The sequence below is a fragment of the Planococcus citri genome, chromosome 4 (assembly GCF_950023065.1).
Source record: "Planococcus citri chromosome 4, ihPlaCitr1.1, whole genome shotgun sequence".
In the NCBI taxonomy this organism is placed as follows: domain Eukaryota; kingdom Metazoa; phylum Arthropoda; class Insecta; order Hemiptera; family Pseudococcidae; genus Planococcus; species Planococcus citri.
The window spans coordinates 66911879-66936876 of NC_088680.1; the positions used below are offsets into that span (position 1 = coordinate 66911879).

The following is a 24998-nucleotide window of genomic DNA, read 5'->3' on the forward strand; positions in this document are numbered from 1 at the left end:
CGCCGTGATAAAAGTATTAATTTGTATGATTTTCAAATTGAAACCGATACAGATTAATTTTTTTATTAGGTTTTTTTTCTTTTTCCCCCTTTTTTTTGTATGTGTTTTCATTGGAAATTTTCAAAACTTTTTTTTTTCGTATGTTTTTTGGTAATGGAAAATCGTATCAATTTTAGTGATTTTTTTTTTTTTCGTTAGATTGTAAGCTCATCCCACTTTTATGTTTTTTTCGAATTTGATTGAACCCACTTTTTTTTTTTTGGTCAGTTCTCAGGAATATTACTTATCAATATCGAGTATGTTTAACTCTTAAGTGAATGTTTCGCCGCTTTTTATTTTACATAATAACTGTTTTTGTTGATGGGAATTTCGAAAATATCGCGTCGACGACGGTGAGCTTCCTTCTGATTCGCCATCAAACTATACTGTATTCCTTTTGTTTCAGTTTCAAAACGTTAACGCGAGTAAAAAAAGAATGAATGGAGCGTGTCGAAATTTCTCAATCCAGTCGCGATTTAAAATACAAATTCTGGTTTTCCAGTTCGACTCGCCTCGTGTGCCATATTCGTAATCGGTTGTTGGGTTGTGGTTTTTTTTGGTTCTTGCTGGTCAGGAAAGCACGTTGATCGTGCTTCGGTGTATGCGTAATTTTTTTTACAATGGTCGAGTGAAAAAACTGACGATGATCTCAAAATTATTCGTTCCTGCAGCTTTTTACGGTACCTAAACTCTGGAAAAAAGGAAATGTAGACGATGGGATGGATTACCACAGGAGATTACAACGCTTTCTGGAATAATTTTTAAATTACTGGAGGGTGCGGATCTGCTCGAAAATGGAGGAAATTGATTCGGGGAGTCGATTTTAAAGAGATAGATGCGGGGATAGACGAAGTATTGGGTGATTTTTTTTCCTAATTTCAGACTCTGTTGTAAAAAGTATCACATTTTAGCCAAAAAGTACCGAAAAGTCTCGTTTCTTGGCCGAAAAATTGAAAAAAATTGTCGGTCTTGCTTTTTGCTAAAAATTATCGAAGTTCTCGGTTTTTTACTGGAAGTTTTAAAAAGTTCTTTTTCCCAAAAATTGTCCAAAGATCTCACATTTTTCAAAAATTACAAAGAAATGTGAGTAGTTCTTTTTCCAAATAAAAAAACTCACTTTTCTAAAAAATTGTGAAAAAATGTAATTTCTTTTGTCAATTGCTAAAAATTGATGTTTTTTTAGTAAAATCGTCAAATTTTTGCTTTTTGAAAAAATTTTTTTGTTTCCGAAGTTTTTCACTTTTTTTCAAATAATGTAGAAAATTCTCGTATTTTAACAAAATGGTTGAAAATTGTCGTTTTTTTAAAAAAGAATTCCATAAAATTTTGATTTTTTCTAAAAATTGTCCAAAAATCTCACATTTTGCCAAAGTTTTTGCAAAAAATTCTAGCTTTTTAGCATTTTTTTTTTTTTTTTTTTTTTGCTTGAAATTTGTCTTCACCAAGAAATTTTTTTTCCTAAAAAATCAAAAAAACTCACTTTTCTAAAAAATTGCGAAAAAATGTAATTTCTTTTGTCAATTACTAAAAATTGATGTTTTTTAGTAAAATCGTCAAATTTTTGCTTTTCAAAAAATTTTCTTTTGTTTCGGAAGTTTTTCACTTTTTTTCAAATAAGTATTGTAGATAATTCTCGTATTTTAACAAAATGGTTGAAAATTGTCTTTTTTTTTTCAAAAAGTTCCATAAAATTCTGTTTTTTCTAAAAATTCAAAATTGTCCAAAAATCTTGCATTTTGCCAAAGTTTTTGCAAAAAATTCTAGTTTTTTAGGAATTTTTTTTTGCTCAAAATTGTCTTTAAAGAAATTTTGTTTTTGTTTTCCTAAAAAAATGAAAAAAGCTCACTTTTTGAAGAAATTGCGAAAAAATGGAATTTCTTTGTCAATAATTTCCAAAAGTTCATGTTTTTTAGTATAATTGTCAAATTTTTGCTTTTTGAAAAAATATTTGTTGTTTCTCAAGTTTTTCACTTATTTTTCAGAAAATTGTTATTTTTTTCAAGTTCCAAAAAGTTTTACTTTTTTCTAAAAATTGTTCAAAAATCTGTCATTTTATCAAAGCTTACAGAAAATTCTAGCTTTTTAGCAATTTTTTTTGCTTAAAACTGTCAAAAATTACAAAAAAATAAAAAAAACTCACTTTTTTTCAAGATTTAAAAATTCTAAAAAAAATTTGTATTAACAAAATTGTTGACAGTTGTGGTTTTTTTTCAAAAATGTACAAAATATCTCACTGTTTTGAAAAGTTGTCCGAAAGTCCCATTTTTTTTTTGCTAAAAAATTCCAAAAAGTCTCGCTTTTTAACCAAAAAATCTTATCTTCACCAATAATTGTGAAAACAGTTTTTTTTGCCAGTTAATTGCCAAAAACTTCCACTTTTCACCAAAATTTTCAGTTTTTCTTTTTGTTAAAAATTGTCAAGAATTTTCGGTTTTTCGAATAAAAATCCAAAAAGTTTCAAGCAAGGTAATTTTTTCTAAAAATTGTCCAAAATTCCAAAAGTGTCGCTTTTTGCCAAAAATTTTAAAATAATTGCTAAAAATGAATTTTTTTCCAAATAAATTCCAAAAATTGCCAATTTTTGCTAAAATAATCAAATTTTTGGTTTAAAAAAGAATCTTATCAAATTGAAAAAATTTTGTTTTTTTCAAAAATTTTCGAAAATCTTTGTATGTTTGGCAGAAATTGGCAAATTATTGTCAAAAACTGCTTTTTGCCAAGAATTGTAGAAAATTCTCGCTTTTCAACAAAACTTAAGAATATCGTTTTTTTTTTTTCAATTTATTTATTTTAAAAAGCTTACTTATTTTTATTCAAAAATTGTCCAAAAGTCTTGTTTTTTGCCAAAAATTGTCAGAAATTCTCATTTCGTTGCTAAAAAAATGTCAAATATATATATATTATTTTTTAATTAAAATGTAAAACTCGTACTTAGTTTAACCTTTCAAAATTGATTATTTTTTCGGTTTTTTGGTTACTTTCTGGCTACTTTTTCAAATCTTCGAATTAATAACAATTGATATGTCACTCCATTTTTGAATTTGATCAAAATTGTAGACCTTTATGCCCCTCGAAGGTGTTGAAATCCTATTTTTAAAATTGCTTTGTTGAAAAGATGATGAAAAAGTGCTGTAATTTTTCAAATTTTGAAATATCAACCTTGAATTTATTTAGTGATTTTGAAAAGCTTAGATTTTTTTGCGAAAGTTTCATTGTGAGGTATTTGGAATTTAAGAATTGATTCTGATTCTTCAAAGTATTTTATTTTAAACCCCGCGAGCAGATTTGGTCCAAGTTTAGCCAGTCTCGAGATGAGAGTGGTCTAAATTTGGCAGATTTGCAAAAAAAAATCGCCAATGTGTAAGAATCAAACTTCCTTCCCTCTCTTCATCATCATAAAATATTAAAATAAAAATTATGTTGAACTTGAAATTAATTTTTAAAATTGCATTTATTGTGGAAATTTGCCCACGTCAGCAATTCAGATTTCAATTCACTTCCAGAAATATTTCGATGTTGTTTCTCGTTCCTTTTTAGACATTCACTTCAGAGATACGTTTTAAATTGAATCGACGGTTATTTTATTCTTTTTTTTCCTTCTTTTATTTCGAATACATCGTATTTTTACCAATTGGCTAATTTACTACGCGAATAGTAAATTTAGCATGCATTTCGGTCGTTCCTTTATGATTTTACAATTTTACTTTTAGATTTATTTTTGTTTTTATGTTTAAGATTGTGAATCTCTGTTTTTTTTTTTTTTTTTTTTTTTTTTTTTAATCGTGCATCACAAACAAAGTTACTCGTTGATAAAACGATGGCTGACAAAATATTCGAAACTTGAAGCTAAATTTATATTATTGTTGATTTAATCGTGTACTTATGGATGATTTCGAAATGAAATTGAAACTATTTGGTTTTCTTTTTTAATGTTATTGTTGATGAGAAAGTTTTGATAACTTTTATTATTATTACGAATATTATTATGTGTACTATGGTGTATTATGTAGAGGTAGGAATGTATTTTGCTATATTTTTCTTCGTTCTAATGTTGTAGGTATTTTTTTGTGATGTTACTCGACTTTATCGAAACCGGTTTTATCAGAATTTTTTTCCTTTTATTTTTATTTATGATTTTTTTTTTTTAAATCCTTAATTATTTTAAATAATTTTTTTTTTTGCAACGTGGGATAGCACTCGAAACGTAAGCTAAATATTATAGTATTATGATTTTTTTGTTTGTTTGTTTTTTTTTTCTTTGCACGCGTGCGCGAATTAGTATTCTAGATTGATAAACTTACAAGTACATATATATGGACAATGACTGCGAATTGTATGATTTTTGTAGGACTGTGCAAAATGGCTAAATTAATAATAGTAAAACGGCTAGTCTTTCTTTTGTTTGTTATTATTATTTTATTATACTATGTATTTTAATTTTTAACCCGAATTTTATTTGCCCCACAATGTCAAAGATTGTATTTTATGCTGAGTCAGTCGTTTTTTTTTTTACCGCGATGGTCTTCTGTGGCCATCATCGTTGAATTAATAAGTATTGAAACAATTCGAACGTGTGAGCTTTGGCACATTAATTTCATTGAGCTTTGTTTTAGTAGTTAAACTATGTAGTAATGTATTTTATGATTTTATAAATCAAAAAATATCAAATATTTCGTATACATTTTTCTGTGATAAATAATTTAAAAATCAAAATTTAATCGCGAAGCTTTCACCACAGGACCAGATTTTTATCTAGATGTACTCTACGCTTTACGAATAATTTTTTTTTTTTGTTTGTTTTCTTTCACATTCCTCTCGAGATTATATCTACATACAAGTTTGAGTATTTCGCGCAAATGTCGACTATCAAGTACCTAATAATATTAGTGGTGTAAACTGTACTCAGAATATGTTTTTTTTCTATCCGTAAGAGCATTTTTTTTTTTCAATAGTGCCTTACTCGTATTATTTCGCTTTTAATTTCATTTGGTTGTTACGCATGTTAAATAATATTTCAATGCTGAAATACATACAATCAAATTCCAATAAAAAAAAATATGTTAATGTAATAGCAATACTATACACTTTTAATGTTACGTTTACGTATGCAAACATATGTATTTACAAAACCACTCGATGTGGTGTTTTTTTTCTTTTTTTTTTTTTTTTAAATTTCGTAATGGAAATTGAGCGTTAGGTTGTGAATGTAACTTTGAGGTAAGATCTCATGTTTTGCGTTTTATTCCTTTTATTTTACTTTTTTTTTCTTCTTCTTCATTATTTTCATGTGTGTGGTATTTGTATACTTTATACTGGTGTACTTGTACCGAGTAAATTTTGTAAATTGTACCTAAATGAACACTTTGTAATTTGAATTTTTCTTTTTGTCGAATATTATACATAAAAATATTTTTTTAATTATGTTAAGTGTATTTTCTTATGTTTAAATTGCTTGTGTGTAAAAATATTGTAAAAATTTTGATTACTAAAATGAAATTAACATGTTGATAATATCTGGTGGTTTTTATTGTGTTATTGGTTTTGGAAGATGATTGGATTCGTTCGAAGTGCTTATTCGTTTATTACATCGAAATTTGGTACTTCTCCTACGAACACGTCTGGTAAAATTTTCTCTTCGATGGCTGAAAAATGAAAAATTATGATTGTTAAAATTACAGAGGGTTGAAAAATTTCTGGAATTAAATGCTGAAAAATAAAAAGAGCTTCATTTTTTTCGAGTTTATGATATGATTGCCAATTGGTGGTGGATTTGAGCTGCTCGAAATCTATGAAAATGGATCTCCAAGATCCTAAGACAAATTATATGCGCAGTCTCATCAAAACTTCTATTGACTTATCTTTTTTTTGTGAAAAAAGCGACCTCCTGGCGCAAAACCCGTTTCCTCTTTTTCTCTGTTGAAATCCAAAATTTTGATTTTTGTTTCAAGGGATGATATCAAGGATGAAAGGGGAGAATGCTTTTGAAACCAACTTGTAAAAAAAATGGAGAAGAATATGAGAAATCTACAAGCAGGTTATTCAAGGTCACCCTCCTGGTGCAGAAGCCCACTTTCAAAATGAGGATATTTCCCGATTCAGAAACGTGGAAATTTTGTTCAGTACTCTTAATAAACTGTAATTCGATGCCCGCCCATGTTGCATTTTTCTAAATTTTGGGTCTTGGGTGCCTTTTTGGAGACTCAATTTTGGTGTTAAGTTTCAACAGGTTTGAGATGAGGCAGATAAATGGCATTGTGGAAGTCAGACTGACGAGTGAATGACCTTCAGAGGTCTGCCAGAAGGACAGACGATCTTTAGGAATCAACAGGTAATATGACCTTGAGAGGTCAGACAGACTGGTAAATAGCAGTCAGGTGACCCTGAGAAGTCAAACAGATGGGTCAATGACCATTAGTATAGCTAGACAGAAGGGCGACCACGAAAAAAGTAGACAGATGGAAACGACCTCTTGAGACATCAATGTGACCTTGAAAGGGCAGACAGATCACCTTGACCCGTGAGAGGTCGGACAGAAAGGTCAATGACCTTAAAAGGTCAGACACCCTAGAAAAAATAGGAAGTTGGGCCAATGACCTCAAGATGCCGACAAGGCAGACAGATGGCCTTGACCCTTGAGAAGTCAGATACAGGGTCAATGACCTCAACAGGTCAGAACCTAGAACAGCTAGGAATTTGGGTCAATTACCTTGAAAGGCCATCCAGGCAGACAGATGACATTGACCCTTGAGAAGTCAGACACATGGTCAATGACCTTAACAGGTCAGACACCCTAGAAAAGCTAAGAACTTGGATCAATGACCTTAAAAGACCGGCCAGGCAGACAGATGGCGTTGACCCTCGAGAAGTCAGACACAGGGTCAATGACCTTGAAAGACAGACAGACAGACAGACAGATGGCATTGACCCTTGATCTGACAGAAGGACAGACGATCTTTAGGGATCAACAGGTAAATGACCTTGAGAGGTCAGACAGACTAGTAAATAGCGGTCAGGTGACCCTGAGAAGTCAAACAGATGAGTCAATGACCATTAGTATAGCTAGACAGAAGGGCGACCACGAAAAAAGTAGACTGATGGAAACGACCTTTTGAGACATCAATGTGACCTTGAGAGGGAAGACAGATGATTTTGACCCGTGAGAGGTCGGACAGAAAGGTCAATGACCTTAAAAGGTCAGACACCTTGGAAAAGCTAGGAAGTGGGGACAATGACATTGAGAGGCCAGCACGACAGACATATGACATTGACCCTTGAGAAGTCAGATACAGGGTCAATGACCTTAACATGTCAGACAACCTAGAAAAGCTAGGAATTTGGGCCAATGACATTGAAAAGCCATCCAGGCAGACAGATGGACTTTACCCTTGAGAAGTCAGATACAGGGTCAATGACCTTAACATGTCAGACAACCTAGAAAAGCTAGGAATTTGTGCCAATGACCTTGAAAAGCCATCCAGGCAGACAGATGGCATTGACCCTCGAGAAGTCAGACACAGGGTCAATGATCTTAGCAGGTCAGACACCCTAGAAAAGCTAGAAAATTGGGTCAATGACCTTAAGAGGCCAGCCGGACAGACAAATGTCTTATGTACAGAAGTCAGACAGAAACACCAGATTCGGAATCAGCGACCTCAAATTAGTCAGAAACGACCTTTTACTCGATTTTTTTTGGAATTCAAAAAAATCCAAAAAATGCAAAGGGATTAGTTCATGCACTGTTTGGGGCAAAAAACCTTTTTGTTGCAAATTGAGTCGAAATTTGGGTTACGAGGGTTTTTTTGGGACGATGAGTTTATTTCCGAAGTCAGATTTCCGCCATAACGCTTCCTTCTATCCGAAACGATTCATTTTTATGCTCAAAAATGAACCAGAAAAAAGTTACAATCGAATTTTGGATTTTTTATGGCGTATTTTGACTAATTTGAGGTCGCTGATTTCGAATATAACGTCAAAAATGATCCTGGATTTTTAGATCACGAGATAATCGCCCATATCCCATGAAGGAGAGGCGAGCGCTGAAATTGGACACCAGATTCGGAATCGGCGACCTCAAATTAGTCGAAAACGACCCTTTACTCGATATTTTTGGAAATCAAAAAAATCCAAAAATTACAAAGGGGTACGTTCATACATTTTTTTGGGAAAAAACCTTTTTGTCGCCAATCGAGTTAAAAATTGAGTTAGTGGGGGTTTTTTGGGACGGCGAATTCATTTCCAGTATCAGATTGCCCTCACGATGCCTCCTTCTACTGAAAATTTGCCATTTTTTGGACTCAAAATGAGCTAGAAAAAAGTTATTAAATTTTGCAATTTTAATGACGTGTTCTGACTAATTCGAGCACGCTGAATCCAAAAATGACGTTTGTTTTGCGATCGGACTCGTATTCGGCGAAATATTTGCAATTTCTGGCTAAAGAAAACGCCTACGACAAAAATGGACACCAAATTCGGACTCGGCTTGCTCAAATTAGTCAAAAACGACCCTTTACTTGATTTTTTTGAAATTCAAAAAAATCCAAAAAATCCAAAGGGGCACGTTCATACATTTTTTTGGGAAAAAAAACTTTTTGTCGCCAATTGAACTGAAATTGTAGGGGGAGATTATGCACTGTGTGATGAGTAAAGCATGTGAACCCTATTTGAGAAGGTTATTCACGTCAGTCTCAAATAGGAATTAATTTAGCCCTATTCCTGGGTTCTAATCAGGGAACTAATTAATTATAAATCTCACCTTCCACTACCAGGACCCCCTCGGACCAGAGAGTTCCACCTTGGGGTCCAGCCCTATATACGAGAGTGGGTATGAGTCAGGATAATAATTAATACTTCGTAAATGAATTTACTCACTATTACCTATCACCTAAGTGAGGGACCCACCCCAGGTATAGTCACAGGACGAATTTAGATAAGTGTAGGATCGTATGTATGAACATAAATAGAAACACAAATGAACTTCAAAACTGTTTGTAATTATTTCATCACGTAGAGAAAAGATCAACATTCGTTGGTATCTCAAGAAACATAATTACAATTGAAGTTATAACAAGAATTACTACATTCATAGCCTATTCTTGTGGATTTGGGGAAAAGAAAGTATTTGTAATAAAAACTAAGAAAATAAAGGATAAATACCTTGGATTGGGGGCAGACAATATAATTACCAGTCCAACACTCGAAAAGTAATTAAAAATTGCTGTTTAGTGTTGTAATGGTATGTACTTCCGGATTAGTACACACCTTGTCTAGCTCAATTAATTAGAATTAATAGGAAATAATCCGAGCCAGTGGAAAAATAGTCCCTATGAGCATCATCTCTGTGCTAGTTTCTCTTCATTGGAATCAATAGAATCAATGCACGAGAACATAGACCTCACCTTCCCATGGCAGTCCAAGCTTGTAATCTTGGAGCTGACCAGGTCAGGTGGCAGTAGAATGAATACTGAAGTTCTGAGAAACTAGCTTTAGAGAGCTTAGAGTAAAAGATGATTCTGGGACTGGCTGCGGATGCAGCGGATGCGCGCGTTGCTGCGCTGCTATTGGCTGGATATTATGTCATATTATGATGCAAAGCCACCCCAAATAGATAAGATCGCGGACAGATCGCGGCTCGGATATTAATGTCAGGTTGGGTAATTTAAGGATGCTTTTTATCCCAGTAATGTGATAGGAAAAGCATGATTTTTCTCCCTCTACATATGCCCCGATTTAGGTGACAAATGTAGCGAGGGTGGAATATGGTACGTAAATCCAAAAGAAGCGGGAGAAACGAATCAATAGAATCAATAAATGTGAATATCCAACAATATGACATATATCCAGCGCCCACTGCCCCGATTTATGTAGTATATTGTAGTGAGCTTTAATTGTGCACCGGAAGTACTTGAATTAATAATCAGCCCTAAAAGGTCAGGGTAAGGAAAGATAAAAGAAAAGAACATGGAAAATTATCCACAAGAGTACAAAAGAAAATACAAAGTAAATGATACATAAAGAAAATTACATCTTAAAAGTAAGTGCGAAAATAGAAAAGTACATAAAATAATGTATAAAGTAATTACGTAATACTATAAAATGTGAAAATGTATAAAAAGGTTACAGATTGTAAAGAAAAATGAAAAACTTCAAAAATGACATATAAAAACATGGACATCTGTCCAAAAAAATTTAGGTAGGTATTAGATGAAAATATTCAAGTATATACATACCACACTACTGTGTATTGGAAATCTCATAATAATAATTGAATTCCTTTTCATGTTGCATGAATATGAAATAATGCGTGCCAATCAGATGTGGTAACTTGACAATGTTTACGTATTTATGACCATGCAATTCTACCTAAATTTTGAAAATGGATTGCATCCTATCTTGATAAATATCTGTCTGGAATGTTGCGTCAGTAATGGAACATCCATTGATTCCGCTTCAGTGTTAATATGCTTCGAATTGATTGATGATAGGTAAATTTGAAATAGAATTGAATGTGTGAAATACTGAATTTATTGTGGATCATTAATTGGAATTATTTGTTCCACATGGGAGCTTGCAATAATAAATATTCCATGGTAATGCTCAATAGTTCGATAAATTCATTTTAAAGTATCCAGTCATATTATTGAGATGACGTCAAAAATCTTCAGTACCGTAGCTCTTGCATGGAAAAACATAAGTCATTTTATAGCCTGGAACTCCTGAAGTTACTTCAACCCTGGAAATTATCTTGTCCAATATTAACTACGGCGAACCAAGTTTAAGGTCTGAAAACTACAGTGAATTAATTCCAGCTCGAGTGTGGGTACTCGTGATCGCATAAATACGGCAAAAAAAGGTTTACGTCATTAATTCCAGTATTCTTGTTTTGAGAATATCTAAATGGATGGAATACTACTCACTAATGAATGGACTGGGCATTCCGAAGTCGAATTTAATAAATCAATAATTGCGAGTTGAACACATTTTCTTCAAATTGAAGTTTAACCAAAGCATCAATCAATTCTTCAATTGTGAATTTTATCGCCACATTCATACGAACAATTATGGAATAAGTGGGTCCGTTAACGCTTCGAAGAGGAATTTTGCATAATAATAAATGCGCATAAGAGAATTCAGCCTTAAAATTCACTGGTGAATATTGGCGGTGCTGATTTTAAGAACCACTGAATTCATCTAACTGGAGTTAATGCTTCCCCTTGGAAAAATAAAATTTCTTCAGATTAAATATAGGTACATTTTTTTTTTTTAAATTTCAAATTTCATCTAATACAAGTATTGTCCAGTGGGTATCCGCAATAGTTTCATCTCAACTCTTGATTAAATCACCAAAGTAGAAAATAAAATAATACAGAAATTAAAAATAAATACTGCTGCGAAAATAATAATTGATGAACTAGTTAGGAATATCAAAGAAATAATAAACTGTGGAAGCTTGTAAAAATGAGATTAAAAATCTTAAATCAGCTATTGTTAATTACGTAAATATCTGTTGACGAAAAAATAAAAATATCTGGTGTAATATCTTGAGTTACGAGAGGTGAAAATCAAAAATCAGGATAAAGAAAATATCTTCTGGACCGCTGAAAGTATGCTATTGACCTTCTGGCATTCCCTTGTAAGTAGAAGATGACTTCAATAGCACGTTGCGATAAATAAATAACCCTCTTCTTTTTTTTTTAAAGATGCCGAACAGTTCAAACTAATTTACAGGAGTGCTCAACATTGAATCATCATGACACATTATGTGAAGTAAGTATTCGATTTAATTAAATGAAATAATCGAATCATGATACTTCGTAAATTGAATAAATTTTTGATGTTCGCAGGTTTATTGCTAGTGCATTGCCAGTGATGGAATGAAATGCGTGACAAATAATTTTTTATCTGATAATGGTCGCTCAGGAGCAGAATGAAATCAATTGGAACTCACTTCCGTCAGTTCATGATGGTCAATAGGTCAATTACGGGCTCCATTTCGAGGTCTAGTTATTTCATCTGTCCTCGAGGTAGGTAGGGTATTTTTTCATCAAAGGTGTTTAATTGATTATCAATTCCTGATATACCTCCGGCCAGCTCGTTTTTCATTTAAATTAACCGACTCAATTTGTGAATTGAGTTTGAGCACTCTGACAAATAGATTTGGAATCAATTCAGTTCATCAAATTTTGTCTTTTTTATGTCGTCACAATTTACGTCAGAGTCATTACAGGAAGGAATGAGGATGGAATAAATCATTCCTTTAAAAGGTTTGTAGTAATTTATAGAATTAATAATAGCATAATTTCCAGATAGGTACGACATTAACTAGAACTGCTTTATTTTCCTTATTTGTTTTATTCTTTCAGATGTAGATGCGGTATGTCGTTCATCATCCATGGCTATGAATTAGATAGGTTCTATATCCAGGAACGAGTGATGGTAATAATGTTCGCATCATCATCTGAATTTGACTCCATTATGGGAAAAGTCAATTCTGGTAGAATCATCACTGGAAAGTTGCAGTCGCCGGTGATAAACTGAAAGTCAAAGGTAAGTTCTTAAAAATCTTTTAGCCAGCTCTCTTGATTATCCAGGTATGTTTTAATCGATATATAGGAAGTTTTAGAAAATAACAACGATATCAGATAGTTGAGTCGTACATCAACTAATAGCTAGTGGCATTTCCTCCAATCAAAACAAATTTGGTCATCGATAGTTTACTCTTATGCTGTATTAGCATTAGTTAATATAAATTCTCTCCGTTGAGCTGGATGGAATGTTGATATAAGTCGTAATACTGGTTTACTGGATACTTTATTTAATTATATCCTGGAAGAGTTTAAAATCATCGAATTCACTGCTGGATCCTGTTTTGAAATTGATTTTTTTTTTTTTTTATTACGAAAAACTCACGAAATTGACAAAATATTCCAAATTTCTTTTCGAATTAATGAACTTCTCCTTTAGGGTAGGAAAATCGTGGTATTCTGGAATATATTTGAAATCTCGACGAGTAATCTTTTAAATCAAATCCAGGAATCATCACTTCAATTCTTGAAAAAGTGGTCGAAGTAAATCAGAAATGGTTTTAGCCAGAACAAATAATAAATAATCCAATATAGAATTGCATAATAAGACATCTGGAATCGCCGATTGATCGAATACATGCTCAAATTACGTGACTTCCTGAAGGTGTCCGAAATTATTGAATTTATGGATTTTCTATTTATTTCATTTAACTCCAATTATTCACCCTTACTGAGATTGTTGAGCCTTCAAAATTTCTTCTTTGACGATGGAGCTTCTTTAATAAATTTATTGAACAAATCTTTCTGTTGTGCAGACTGATGAATTCTATTACGTAGGATCGATTTCTAAAAGCGCAGCATCGATTCGTTATGTAATCGCTTAGGATGGTGAAAATCAAAAACGTTGGAGATTGGCAAATGTTGATTAATTGCCAATGGCGTGTCTTAATAATGGGTTTTATTCGTACCGATTTTGACCAGCGTGAGATATAACACATATGGCCCATCTCATGTCAGGTACTTTTTCTCCAACTGTACAGGATCCTTGACCCCATTAATCAAATAAATTCCATCGGAAGATGTGCATATATAATTTCGGTGTAAGGTTCAAAAATTAACTTCAAATATGGCTGAACAATTGTATGGGTCAATCCAGAGTTGATTGTAGATGGTCATGTGTAATCAATTTATGCAATTTACGTGGATTATGTCTGAATCGGTGTTCGCCTAGTCTCCAATAAATCTTCCAGGAAGTCTTCCATATTTATTAATATTGTTTTCGGAAAACAGGAGGGAGGTTTTGGCGGTTGTTTAGGGGCTGTTTTTGCCCCAGTGACTGCGTTCGTAGCACCATTAATGCCTGGCGTTGCAATATTTCCACTCTGGGCATTACTTCCTGTATTTCTATATTTGCTGAATAAAGTTTTATCACGTAAACTTCTGTACCGATGTAATAGTTAATTAATCTTAAAATTATCCTGAATTTATTCCGGTCGTGTTAATAATTAATCTATAATTCTACTTAATGTTTTTCAGGATTCAGGAAATTAATAAACTCGGAATTCATTCCTGCGCATATTTCACAGTAAAAGCTCTTCTTCTCTTCAAAAATGGTTGAATTCCAAGTTGTTATAAGGATTGAGTTCGTAAAAAACATAGTTACAACCCTTTGGAATGATAAAAAGGTAGGTATCTTTAATGAATGACTACCAAATTTTGAAGGAGAAATAATTGCGTCTTTTACTATTTCAGCTAAATCCAGTGTGCAGGTTTTCCAGTTGAACGCAATAAAGAAAAAATAATAAACGCCAGTGACTTTGAATGAAAATATCTGTTGTAACTCCGCAAATATCAAACAAAACCAAATTACGGAACAACTCCGATTGAAGCTACCTACATCAAGCGAATAAATGGTAAGTGAGTAATAGTATGAGATAATGTGGCAATGCCCCAGCTCAGTATTTATGAACAAACAATAATCGGATAAATAGGCAATCAATTACCATAACTAATATGTTCGTGTGGAATAACATTTGATAAATATAATAGCTGAGTAATACTTATATCACACGATTGATGGTAATCTTACGACGATTGAATAGGAAGGACTTCCTCAATATTCACCACAGTAATAAACATTTAAAATAATCTTCGCTTGAACGGAAAACAATTGAGTCGTTCAATTTTTCTCGAATCGGTGGTCGAATAATCATTAACTTTGATCAGACGTGTACGAAGTGGATATTGAGTTGGAATAATCAAATTCTGAATACACTCTCAGGCAGTAAGTGTTCATTAACTGGATAACTGAATGCATTCAACTGGAATATTTCAATCAATCATTCCTTTGGTTCTATATCTGCAATACTAATTATTCAAATGGTGGACTTGACGAAAACAAATGCGATCTGGAAATGAGTTTTTGTCAACAAGGAGGTCGCCGGAAGGTGTATTTATCGTGATGTAATATATTGATCAATTTGATTGATGTTATACTGAACACCATCCCAAACCTTTGGAACAAATTCATAATCGTAATAAATGAATGCAGTTGCATTTTCGCTTTTCAGCCTTTAGCTTCGTCACTTTGAATTAATTACCCAAAATAATAAACGATATTTACACTCAATAGGGAGTTGACTCGAATATTCCGTTGGATGATAAATAGTCCAATTTCCTGCAAATGAAAAGTAATCTGTTTCGATCGGAATGTAATAACGACTGAGCAAATATCATCAGAAAATACAAAAGAAGAACGTTCCTACCCGATGTATATTTGTAAAAATAGGCATCCCGGACAATCGTATCAAATCATGCACAAGTGATTACGGATGCCCCAAATTAATGGAAACATCAAGGAACTGTGAGAACGAATAAAGCAGGAATAAAAAAAAAAAAAAAAAAAAACTAAATGAAATCACCATATTATCGAGGTGGAAAATAATGAGTAGTTCTTTCTGGTGTTATTTCTATAACTGTTCGAGTACCTATTTAACCACCAAGTTGAGCCGGTATCACGCAAGTAGGTAAATATTTTCACTTGACAGCTAATTGATCGAAATTTAATACCTAAATTAATAATTTCAGATTCCAGGAGAAGCGGTTTTATAAGGACAAAAGAGCTCCGATTTCTGTCTACATTTCTTTGGGCTGGAATGTGTTTAACTGCATTGCAATGGAATCTTGAAGGTACAATTCTTTCTCAATATCCGATAATTTTAGTCTTAGTTGGTGATTCAGAACTTCTGCTCGTTCTTTCGAGTACATTAGTACCTATATGTATAATTGATTTATTTAATTCTTGCATAAATTTGAGCGCAGTCTGCTCATAACGACATAGTTCAATATTTTTAAATTGAAGAAATTAAGTAGTAACTTCGTGAGTAGCTTTGTCTTGTCGAGCAACAAATACTTCCGTCGTATGGTTAATAATTTCTGGATAGTCTTTAATTTCACCATAATCAATCAATGTCTGCTATGTAAAATCACAAATATGGTTCAGAGGTGATAAGATTTCTTTCTTTATTTGATTTCCGGTGTTATTAGGGAAGTAATTCGATTTTTTATCAATATCTTCAAACCCATTTCTAATTATAGCCAATTTTATTCCAAGAGTTGATTTTCTAGGAATTCAGCAAACAAGAGTGCAGGTTCAATGATTACGTGTATTGGGCATAATATAGAAATAATCACGTCATCCAGAAATTGCAATCACTGCCTATAATTCGGACTTTGGTCGTAACCACAAAAATAATGCCACGATACGCTATCTTCCTTCATTGACAAGAATCGTAATCACTTGATCGATGTATTTTTTCGCACAATCAATATCAATTCATTTGGGTATGACCTCTATCTTCAAATTCCAAACCGACAACAGAATAAATAAAAAGTTCGATCACATAAATAACGCATAGATTTGATGAATCAATAAGTAGGCGAGTTGGTACATATTTTTACAGTGGTAGATGGTAATCTGCGCTCGTGTAATTTTCATCGCTGTAAATATTCGTTGAGAGCGTAATTGAATTCTATGCATAGGTAATCAATAAATTTCTGACTTTCAATTTTTAGTACTGAATCAATATTTACGTAAATTCTGTTGACACATGCTGAGTTATATCCTATTATTTTGTACTCATGAGCTGGAAACGAAGACATTATTGTTCAGCATTAAGTATTGAGTAATTCGCTCTGCTCCTGGGGCGGTGACGGTTTTGTATGTTATTTCCTATTAACTCCTCAGACTGCTCATAAATATCGGTGAAAAAATATGTTCTGAACAATTTGGATCAAAAATGACAGAATTGGCATTGTTACGTATGCTAGTTTTCCACATTGGAAATGTCATTCAAATTCTGTATTTCATAATCAAGGAAGAATAAAATAGTTTGGCATGGAATCAGAATTAACATAGGTAGAATTGAAGAATCGAGTAAGCTATAGGGCGATTCTGCGTATTTTTCTTGCAGTGAGAAATCATTTTTTCCTAAAAAGAAATCAATTTTTTCTTGTTCTTGCTGGAGATGGAAAATTCTGTTTTAAATCTCTGTATATCCTTATGTAGTTCGCGTTGATAAATATTTTATTTGTCCGAACTGCACCATAGAGTAGGCATCCAAAATCAAATATTAGGAATTAAATTCCGTTCGTTGTAATGCCGCCTATTATTCCATACTCTGTCACCAAATTCGTCGTGATACGTATAATAATCTTCATTAATCATTATTGTTGTCAGTTGTTGCTTTCCAATCTTTCGAGTCGTAGTTTTGAATAAATTGTCCAGAACAATAATGATACTGATGTTAAAATATGAGAATTCCGCTTGATTGTGCACAAAGCTGGAAAGTATGCAGAAAATGGATCTAATAATACAATATTTGAAACAATTGCGTCATTCTTCGTCTCAATATGTTCAGTCTCCTAAATCGAACGAATTTTCAAGCGGAAGTGCAAAGATTGGTATGTGTCCCATTCCAGGAATTCGAAATTCAAATTGAGGAAACGAAGCATTATCAACGAAACAATTCTTTCTAAAGTCCGCAAGTGATTTCGTGTTTTTTCACTTTGGGTTCTGTGCAACATTTGAAATAATACCATTTTAAATGAATTAGAACAAATTCTCTCAAATAAGTTTCGTTTAGGGATCGGATGAATTACTTTCTCTTCAAACTGTTATATGACCAAAATAATGCACTCAGGATACCCTTTTGATACATATGCTTCGTTGTACTTCGTTCTAATTTGTTAGATGCACTCTGTAATTGAGAGTACCAGAAATTCACAGCTCGAAGTCCAATCCTTGAATCGCATAATATTTCAGGAATACTTGCGGAATTGAATTGCTCGATGAGTTCAATCAAGTATAATATTCCCAGTAATAAATCAATTAGAACGAATGAAATTCGTCAGGGGTAAATGTGTCCGGAGTGTAATTTACATTAATAAAATAATAACGATATTTTTATCTATTTTTTCTATTGAAAGGTACTGATAGGTAAAATAAGAAACAATGGCATAACAGTAGGTGCCTATTTACTACAATGTGTGACAGTAGGTAACTATAATCGCAAATATTTAAGCCAATAAGGGCGAAGTAATACTTATTCATCTCTCCAAATGCGATGATTTCCATGTAGGAAATATTCTTTCCATAGTAGTGGTAATATTTAGTCAAATCAATAACGTCGATAACATGTAATTAATGATTAACAAATCGCCTAAGTCGAAATTATAGGATTCAAAATTTTGAAGAGTGAATTCGAATCAACATCTTAGAACAAATAGGCAGCAGTAGAGATGTAGGTTTGAACAAATCGAGAGTAAAAATTTAACATTGAATCTTCTGTTCATCTGCTCGTTTGATTTTGACCAAATTATCACGCCGCGAGAGGGGTATGCTGTCGTATTTGGAGAATTCGGATCATTAATTGCGGCTGCGAATACATTATATTTCGACCATGGCGTTTAGATGTCCGATCTTTATCGATTTTTCATTGATAGGATGTCTGTATTCTTCCACACCGGATGATGAGTGCTATTTATGGTTCATGTGTTCTTTCTTGAATGTAATTGGCGGTGAAAAAATCTGTGACCATTCATGAAAAATGATAATAAGGGCACTTGTAACCAATGCATCGGATAATTATCATACAGTACTCGCGATATCGCGAAGGGTAGAGAATGAACCAATATTGATCTCAATAAAAGTATAGGTACGTGTAATGCACTTTCTATTCGGCCTATAATTACACAGCAAGCCGCAAACGTAAGGTAGTGATGTGGTATTAGAAGCATATCATATAGGGAAAATAACGATCTAATACATATCTGCGACACATTGTAAAAAAGGTGTCAAAATATTCCACAGTAATCTTATCTTAATACTGGTGTCTGGGCCAGGTATGAGTATTTCACTCGAATAAGTACAAAAAATAAAAACTTCGTGAAAATAATAATTCTTCTGTCTATTTTTTTTTTTTTTAATTATTTATTTGTCTATTTTTTTTTTTTAATTATGCTATCCAAAACCAATTTTACCCTTCTCATCACATGAATTGCAATCTTCACGAATTCTTCTGATTTTTGAAAGTGAGAGACGACTAGTTCTTTCTCCCTTTTGGATATTATCTGGATATCTTCCGTGAGCATTGTAGAAATAAAGACTATGAACAGCGTCAATAAGTTCGTTTACCGTTTTTTCGGTATTCTGGGTAGCGTGTGTAATATTATCCCAGTCTTCATGAAAGCTGTTCAGCACTCCATCGAATGCAACTAATTTCCGATCAAATTTATGAAATTCATCAGTCAAATATCCTCTCAGGTTGGTCTGATCCTCGACACGATTTTCATGAATAGTAAAATAGACGTCTTCGAAGTCTCCCCTGGTTGTTGAAATCGCAGATTCAACTTCTTTGATTCGTCCTTGAATTGATCGAGTTTTCATTTTTTGACCATCTTTTTCTTCTTTCACCCAATCAACAATTTCATCAGCATGGTTGATTGATAATCGAGCATCATCAGGAATGATATATTCTTCCACCTCTGATTCTTCAAATGGACTATCGTAATCAATCGGATCGAAACAATATGTTCGTTCTTCTTCCTGATGAACTTCATTATTTTGCTCAGGGAATTCCTCTTGATCATTCCTTCGTGCATTTTCAATATTTGGCGACTGTTGTGGAATCAGAGTACTCACTCTTCGTCTTCCGATTGCTAGAGGCGGAAGGTTGTCGCTAAATTCAGGAATCGAGTGAAATAGTTTTTCCCAATAATATGAAGATGGTGCTTCTGCTAAATATCTTTCCATTGTTTCAATTTCTTCATTGCTTGTTTTGTTTGAAGAAAGATTTTCATTTAGTTGATTAGGTTCGACAGATGGTATTAAAATAAGTGACGAGTCTTTAATGGAAATATTTGGCTCACCAGCTAAGCCATCCGAAAATAAATACTGAACATTATTTGTTCCTTCTTTGTTCGAAGTTGCAGGGCTTTCATCAACTGAACGAACTAATGTAGGTAGTAGCTTTGAAGAACTCTCATTTGAAGAAATACACTGCCCCATGCTATGAATTGCAGGGTCTAAATTAGAATTTTGGCCAGCATAGGCGCATGTCCCAATTTGAGGAGTATCTCGCTGCTGAGTTCGAGATTGTGCAGCTGAGCAAAAAGATCGTATAGGTTTCGAGTTGATAGTTTTATTACCTCCTCGGCTGCGTCCTTTACTGCCTTTATTCATTTTTGAGTATATCTTATGAATAAATTTGCAAAGATTTCAATGTCTTTCTTATAATTGGTAGAAGTTCGTGAATCAATAATTTCTGAAAAAAGTGTTGTTTTAATAGTGCGAGGTGTTCAAATTAACCAATTGTTATGATAACGAGTATTAAAATGTCGAATAACAAAATTCAATAATATATTTCCGTGGAAAGTATGCTTCAGAAAAATTCGTAATATTGGAAATAGTGTTGTAGATTCGCCACAGGATTTAATAAAATACCGCCCAATAAACACTGTTCAATGAGTCCAGGTAAGTCACCTTAATAAATCGATAACAACACAGTAATTATATCTGGTTTCAGAAATAGAAGCAGTATTCACAAATTTGAAAGTTCATCAACGGGAGTCAGAAAATAAGCAACATCACCGTGCAACAGAAAATACTGAAAGTTTCAAAGTAGCCGAAGGCAGCAGATTTTCACTCCAACGATGCGTGTAGGTTTGAATGGTTTGATAGGTGTTAATAGGCATAAAATACCAAAGTAATAAGTGGTTTTTTATTTTCGTACAATATTTCAGAAGAATGTTCGTCGAATCAAACAGTGCGTTGGTCGTAGCTATTCTTCAATAATCTCAAGAAATATGCGATGGCAAAGAATAATGTTGTTAAAAAGAAGATAATTCGATGAGGTAATCACAAGTGAATTCAAACTAATACCTTCGTCAGTAAATCAATATTATATCTTGATTGTCCTTCTTTGCAGATCGTCGCAGCTGGTAAATAAAACGAAAATAACAGAACAAATTCTTTCAAGTCAAGATGTTGATATTTGAAATGAATAATCTAACTATAATGCCAAATTAGCACCTCAATACACAAACGTCATCTCGGATGAAATAATGTCGCAGGAACGAGAACAATTACCTATTTGAAATGAAATTGCGAAATAATATAAATGGTATTCAATATTTCCTCAAAATTTGAAATGGAAATTCAAAACTAAAAACTGAAAATTCCTTTCGAGCGGAGGTGCAAGCTTAATGAACGTTGTAATCGTATTGAATGAACACCTGTGGCTCAAGTACCTTGGTCTATCAGAGTGAATACTAGGAAACGATACAGATAGATCGTGTGTGGAGTGGGGTTATGACAGGTCAGTTATCAGAGGGTAACTATGCGCGGTCATAACTGCATAATACAGGGTGTGGCAGAGAAACCGGACCGATTTCAAATTTCAATTACTTTTTTTAAAAAACAGCTAGACTCAAAATTTTTTCACTAAAATGATCTTCGTTTCGGACTATTTTGAAATGCTGATGGCTCGTTTGAATAAGAATTATTTCTTAAACATGATGGAATTTAAATGCGCACCCTTATTTTTGACACATCAAAATTGACAACAATGAAATTTCATCAAACAAACTTTTGATGACCGATGAAGCGCACTTTTAGCAGGATGGTGACAAGTAAATGTACAAATTAGTATACATTGGAGTGATACAGATCCAGAAATAATTCATGAGAACCTGCTTCACTCTTCCAAGGTTACTGTTTGGATGAGAATCGCAGTTTCGCATATCGGACCTTAATTTTCTAACAGAACAGTTGATTGATGACGCGTATAGGAAGATGTTACATGCCCGAATCGAAGTGTAGACGTCACTCGTAGTTCAGTACGGTTCCAGTAGGACGGCGCGACGTGCCTTACAACGATAGAAACCTTGGACCTGCTTCGAAAACATATCGACGCGCGCATTATCTTTCTGCACAGTGACTTTGCTTGGCCATCCTGTTTCTCGGATTTCTCTGTCTGCGATTTTTTTTTAGGGGTTAAATGAAAGTGCGTGTGTGCATCAACCTTTCATACACCTTCGCAGAGTTAAAGGCGAATATTAGAGCCGAAATTTATGCGATTCCAGCGAGTATGTTGCAAAAACTGTTTGTTAAGTTGAAAAAATGATTCACAAAATCTGTCAAAAATAAGGGTGCGCGTTCAAATTCCATCAGGTGTAAGAAATAATTTTTATTGAAACGAGCCATCAGCATTTCAAAATAGTCTGAAATGAAGATTATTTTAGTGAAAAAATTTTGAGTCTAGCTGTTTTTAAAAAAAAGTGATTGAAATTTGAAATCGGTCCGGTTTCTCTGCCACACCCTGTATTATGTAATCGCTTTCATCGGTGTCTTTTCAATCTTCGGGGGAAGGGAGTAAAGATAACGAAATCGTGTACAACATACTCTCTTCTCTCTCCTCTTCTCTTTTTTCTTTAATAACCGATGAAGTCATGGTGGTATTAGGTAAACGGTGTAATTGGGTAGCAATTGGTCTACATTGTGTTGATAACGATCTTTCCTGCTAAATAATGAAAATTCGCTCCATAGTCCATGGTGAGACAAATACTCATCCTTTCATATCGAAACCGTGAATATGAATAAATATGAACAAATTTGAACTCGTTTATGATGGCCCAAATTTGCGCCAGGAATCAGAATCGTATACCCGAGCAGTGTTCCTAGTGGTGTTTAATAAATAACCGCGAATCACATTCCAAATCAACACATGAGTACGATTTTCCAAATCTAAATGGTTTCAATTTGCGATCGAGTTGATTTCATATCTTAAAACTCAGCGTCACGCATCACAGAAGAAATTAAATGTGCTCCGATTCACATTTCAGACTCTTGATGCAAAAACGTTGATTTTTTCCAAATTGCTGTAGAAATGAAACAAATCACGTGTTGGTGGATCTCAACTCGTTAGGAGCTGTAATTTTCTATTTTCTATTTCTATTTCTACACTTCAAAATTCCTCTATTTGGTTTTGCCCTACAGGAACGTCGTCCAATGGGTCCAAATGAGTGAGTGAAAACTGCAATGTGGATTTCCGTTTATATTAATCGAACAAACAAGGTTTGAAAGAATGATGAAAAATGTGTGACTGGAATGGAAACAATAACAATTCGAGTTTCTGCTTTAATCTTGATTTGTAGGAACTCTTGAAAGACTGCTACCGAATTTCCAAAATATATCTTGAAAATAGGGAAACCAAAATTGAGATTCAAAATTTGATTCCAATGAATAACCTTTGCGAAAATCGGAATTTGTATCTTCAAAATCACCGTTTCGAAAGAATTAGAATACCAGCGTTTGCTTTTCGTGGACCTCGAATTCATCTGAGAAATTTGACTACAGGAGGGACATTACGTATGTACCTATTTCTGTGTCTGATGAGTTTATCGTGAATAAATGAGTTCTTCGAAATTGTTGTGGATCTAAGACGTTCGTGTTTGCCAATCAAATAAATATTCTTTCTTCAATTCGTGATCACGTACAAGTAGACTTCGCGTCAAGCGCAAAAATGCGTCGATCAAATACGAACTGAATTAATTTGCATTTCCATGTTGGTTTTTGGAATTTGCGAACGTTGCAACTTGTCCCATCAATATGAAATTTATGTAAAAAGTATAAATTTCCACTAAAATTGTTTGAATATTTCGAGTCACAGAACTGGAAAAAAGCACAAATGTAGTTTTCATCTTTCAGCACATAATAATAGAAAAAATTCACCTCAAGTACAACTTATGATGAATCGTGTTGAAATAGTGATTGTTGCACTATGTAAATTAGCCCCTGGAAATTAAGATATCCGAAGACTACAAATTGTTATCATGAGTGTTCAGGATGGCAAACTGAAATTCGGTTCTTGAATAATTTCGGTGTAATTTATTGTGCCTGATGAAAAGTACATAAATGATGATAATATGTAAACCGTGAGAATTAATATTCGATGACACAGTTGTGGGACTCATTTCTGCGATGTCGAAGGTGCACACAATGAACTGAACATTTACAAAATTCAGTTGGCGAATAATATCAATATTTGGTTCGCTGGCATGTAGGTGAATATCGAAAAAGTGATGTATGAAGACCTACAACTCCGATGTGCATAATCCAAAAATATGAATTAATTCAAAAGACGCGTGTCGCGAATAATGAACCATGAATTGCTCAAATATTATTTTCAATCATAACATGAGTGGATTGTAACAATATTTCTGGGGGGTAGGAAAAAATACGTTAGATGGGATTTTCGGTGAAAAGTGTTACTTCAACTTCAAGATTTTAGAACCAATAATTTCTTCACTCGCCTCGACCATATGATACTGCGCCACAAGAGTTGGGGATTTTCTGTACAAAAAACCAGAATTCGTGGCATGATGTATTGAAGGCGAATTTTTTCCTTTCGATTGAATATTTACGAGATTAACGAATTTTCCACCGTTAAATTCCTCCGAAGATTGGTTCCATGATCGGATGTTTTAAACTGGATTTAAACTTGCTTCAAAAATAAAACATTGGAAAATGAATCATCCCGTTCTCCGTTTTTTCACAAATTCGCCCTACAGACGAGTAGGTACAAATTTGATCTCTGAAATGTTCCAAAAGCAGGATCTATTCTAAATTTTGAAATTGATGTTATCTCTACAATATTAGATGGCTTCATATGTTTTCAGAATCAATTAATCCATCAAATGTTTATCGAATTATTCTTCCTGATGAATACGATCTCTTTCATTCCAGCATTCTATGAGATGAGATTGCCCCACTCCGATTTTAAGGCAAAGTCACGACATAGTATTTGGAAAATTACGAAATTTACTGCAAGAATAGAAATAACAATTGATTGGGTTCGCGTTGATAGAAGAATGGCTCTT

The 24998-nt window shown here is 33.4% G+C and overlaps 1 protein-coding gene across 1 annotated transcript in view; it reads right to left on the minus strand.

Moving 5' to 3' along the window:
* Positions 1-3786: 3786 nt before the first annotated feature.
* The window catches only part of LOC135844724 (hydroxysteroid dehydrogenase-like protein 2), a 28257-nt gene continuing 7045 nt past the window's right edge, over positions 3787-24998 (minus strand). Inside the window, exon 6 of the mRNA XM_065363045.1 lies at positions 3787-5681. Within this exon, the coding sequence (XP_065219117.1) occupies positions 5611-5681 (71 nt within the window). The 3' untranslated portion in view covers positions 3787-5610. The remainder of the gene's footprint in view (positions 5682-24998) is intronic.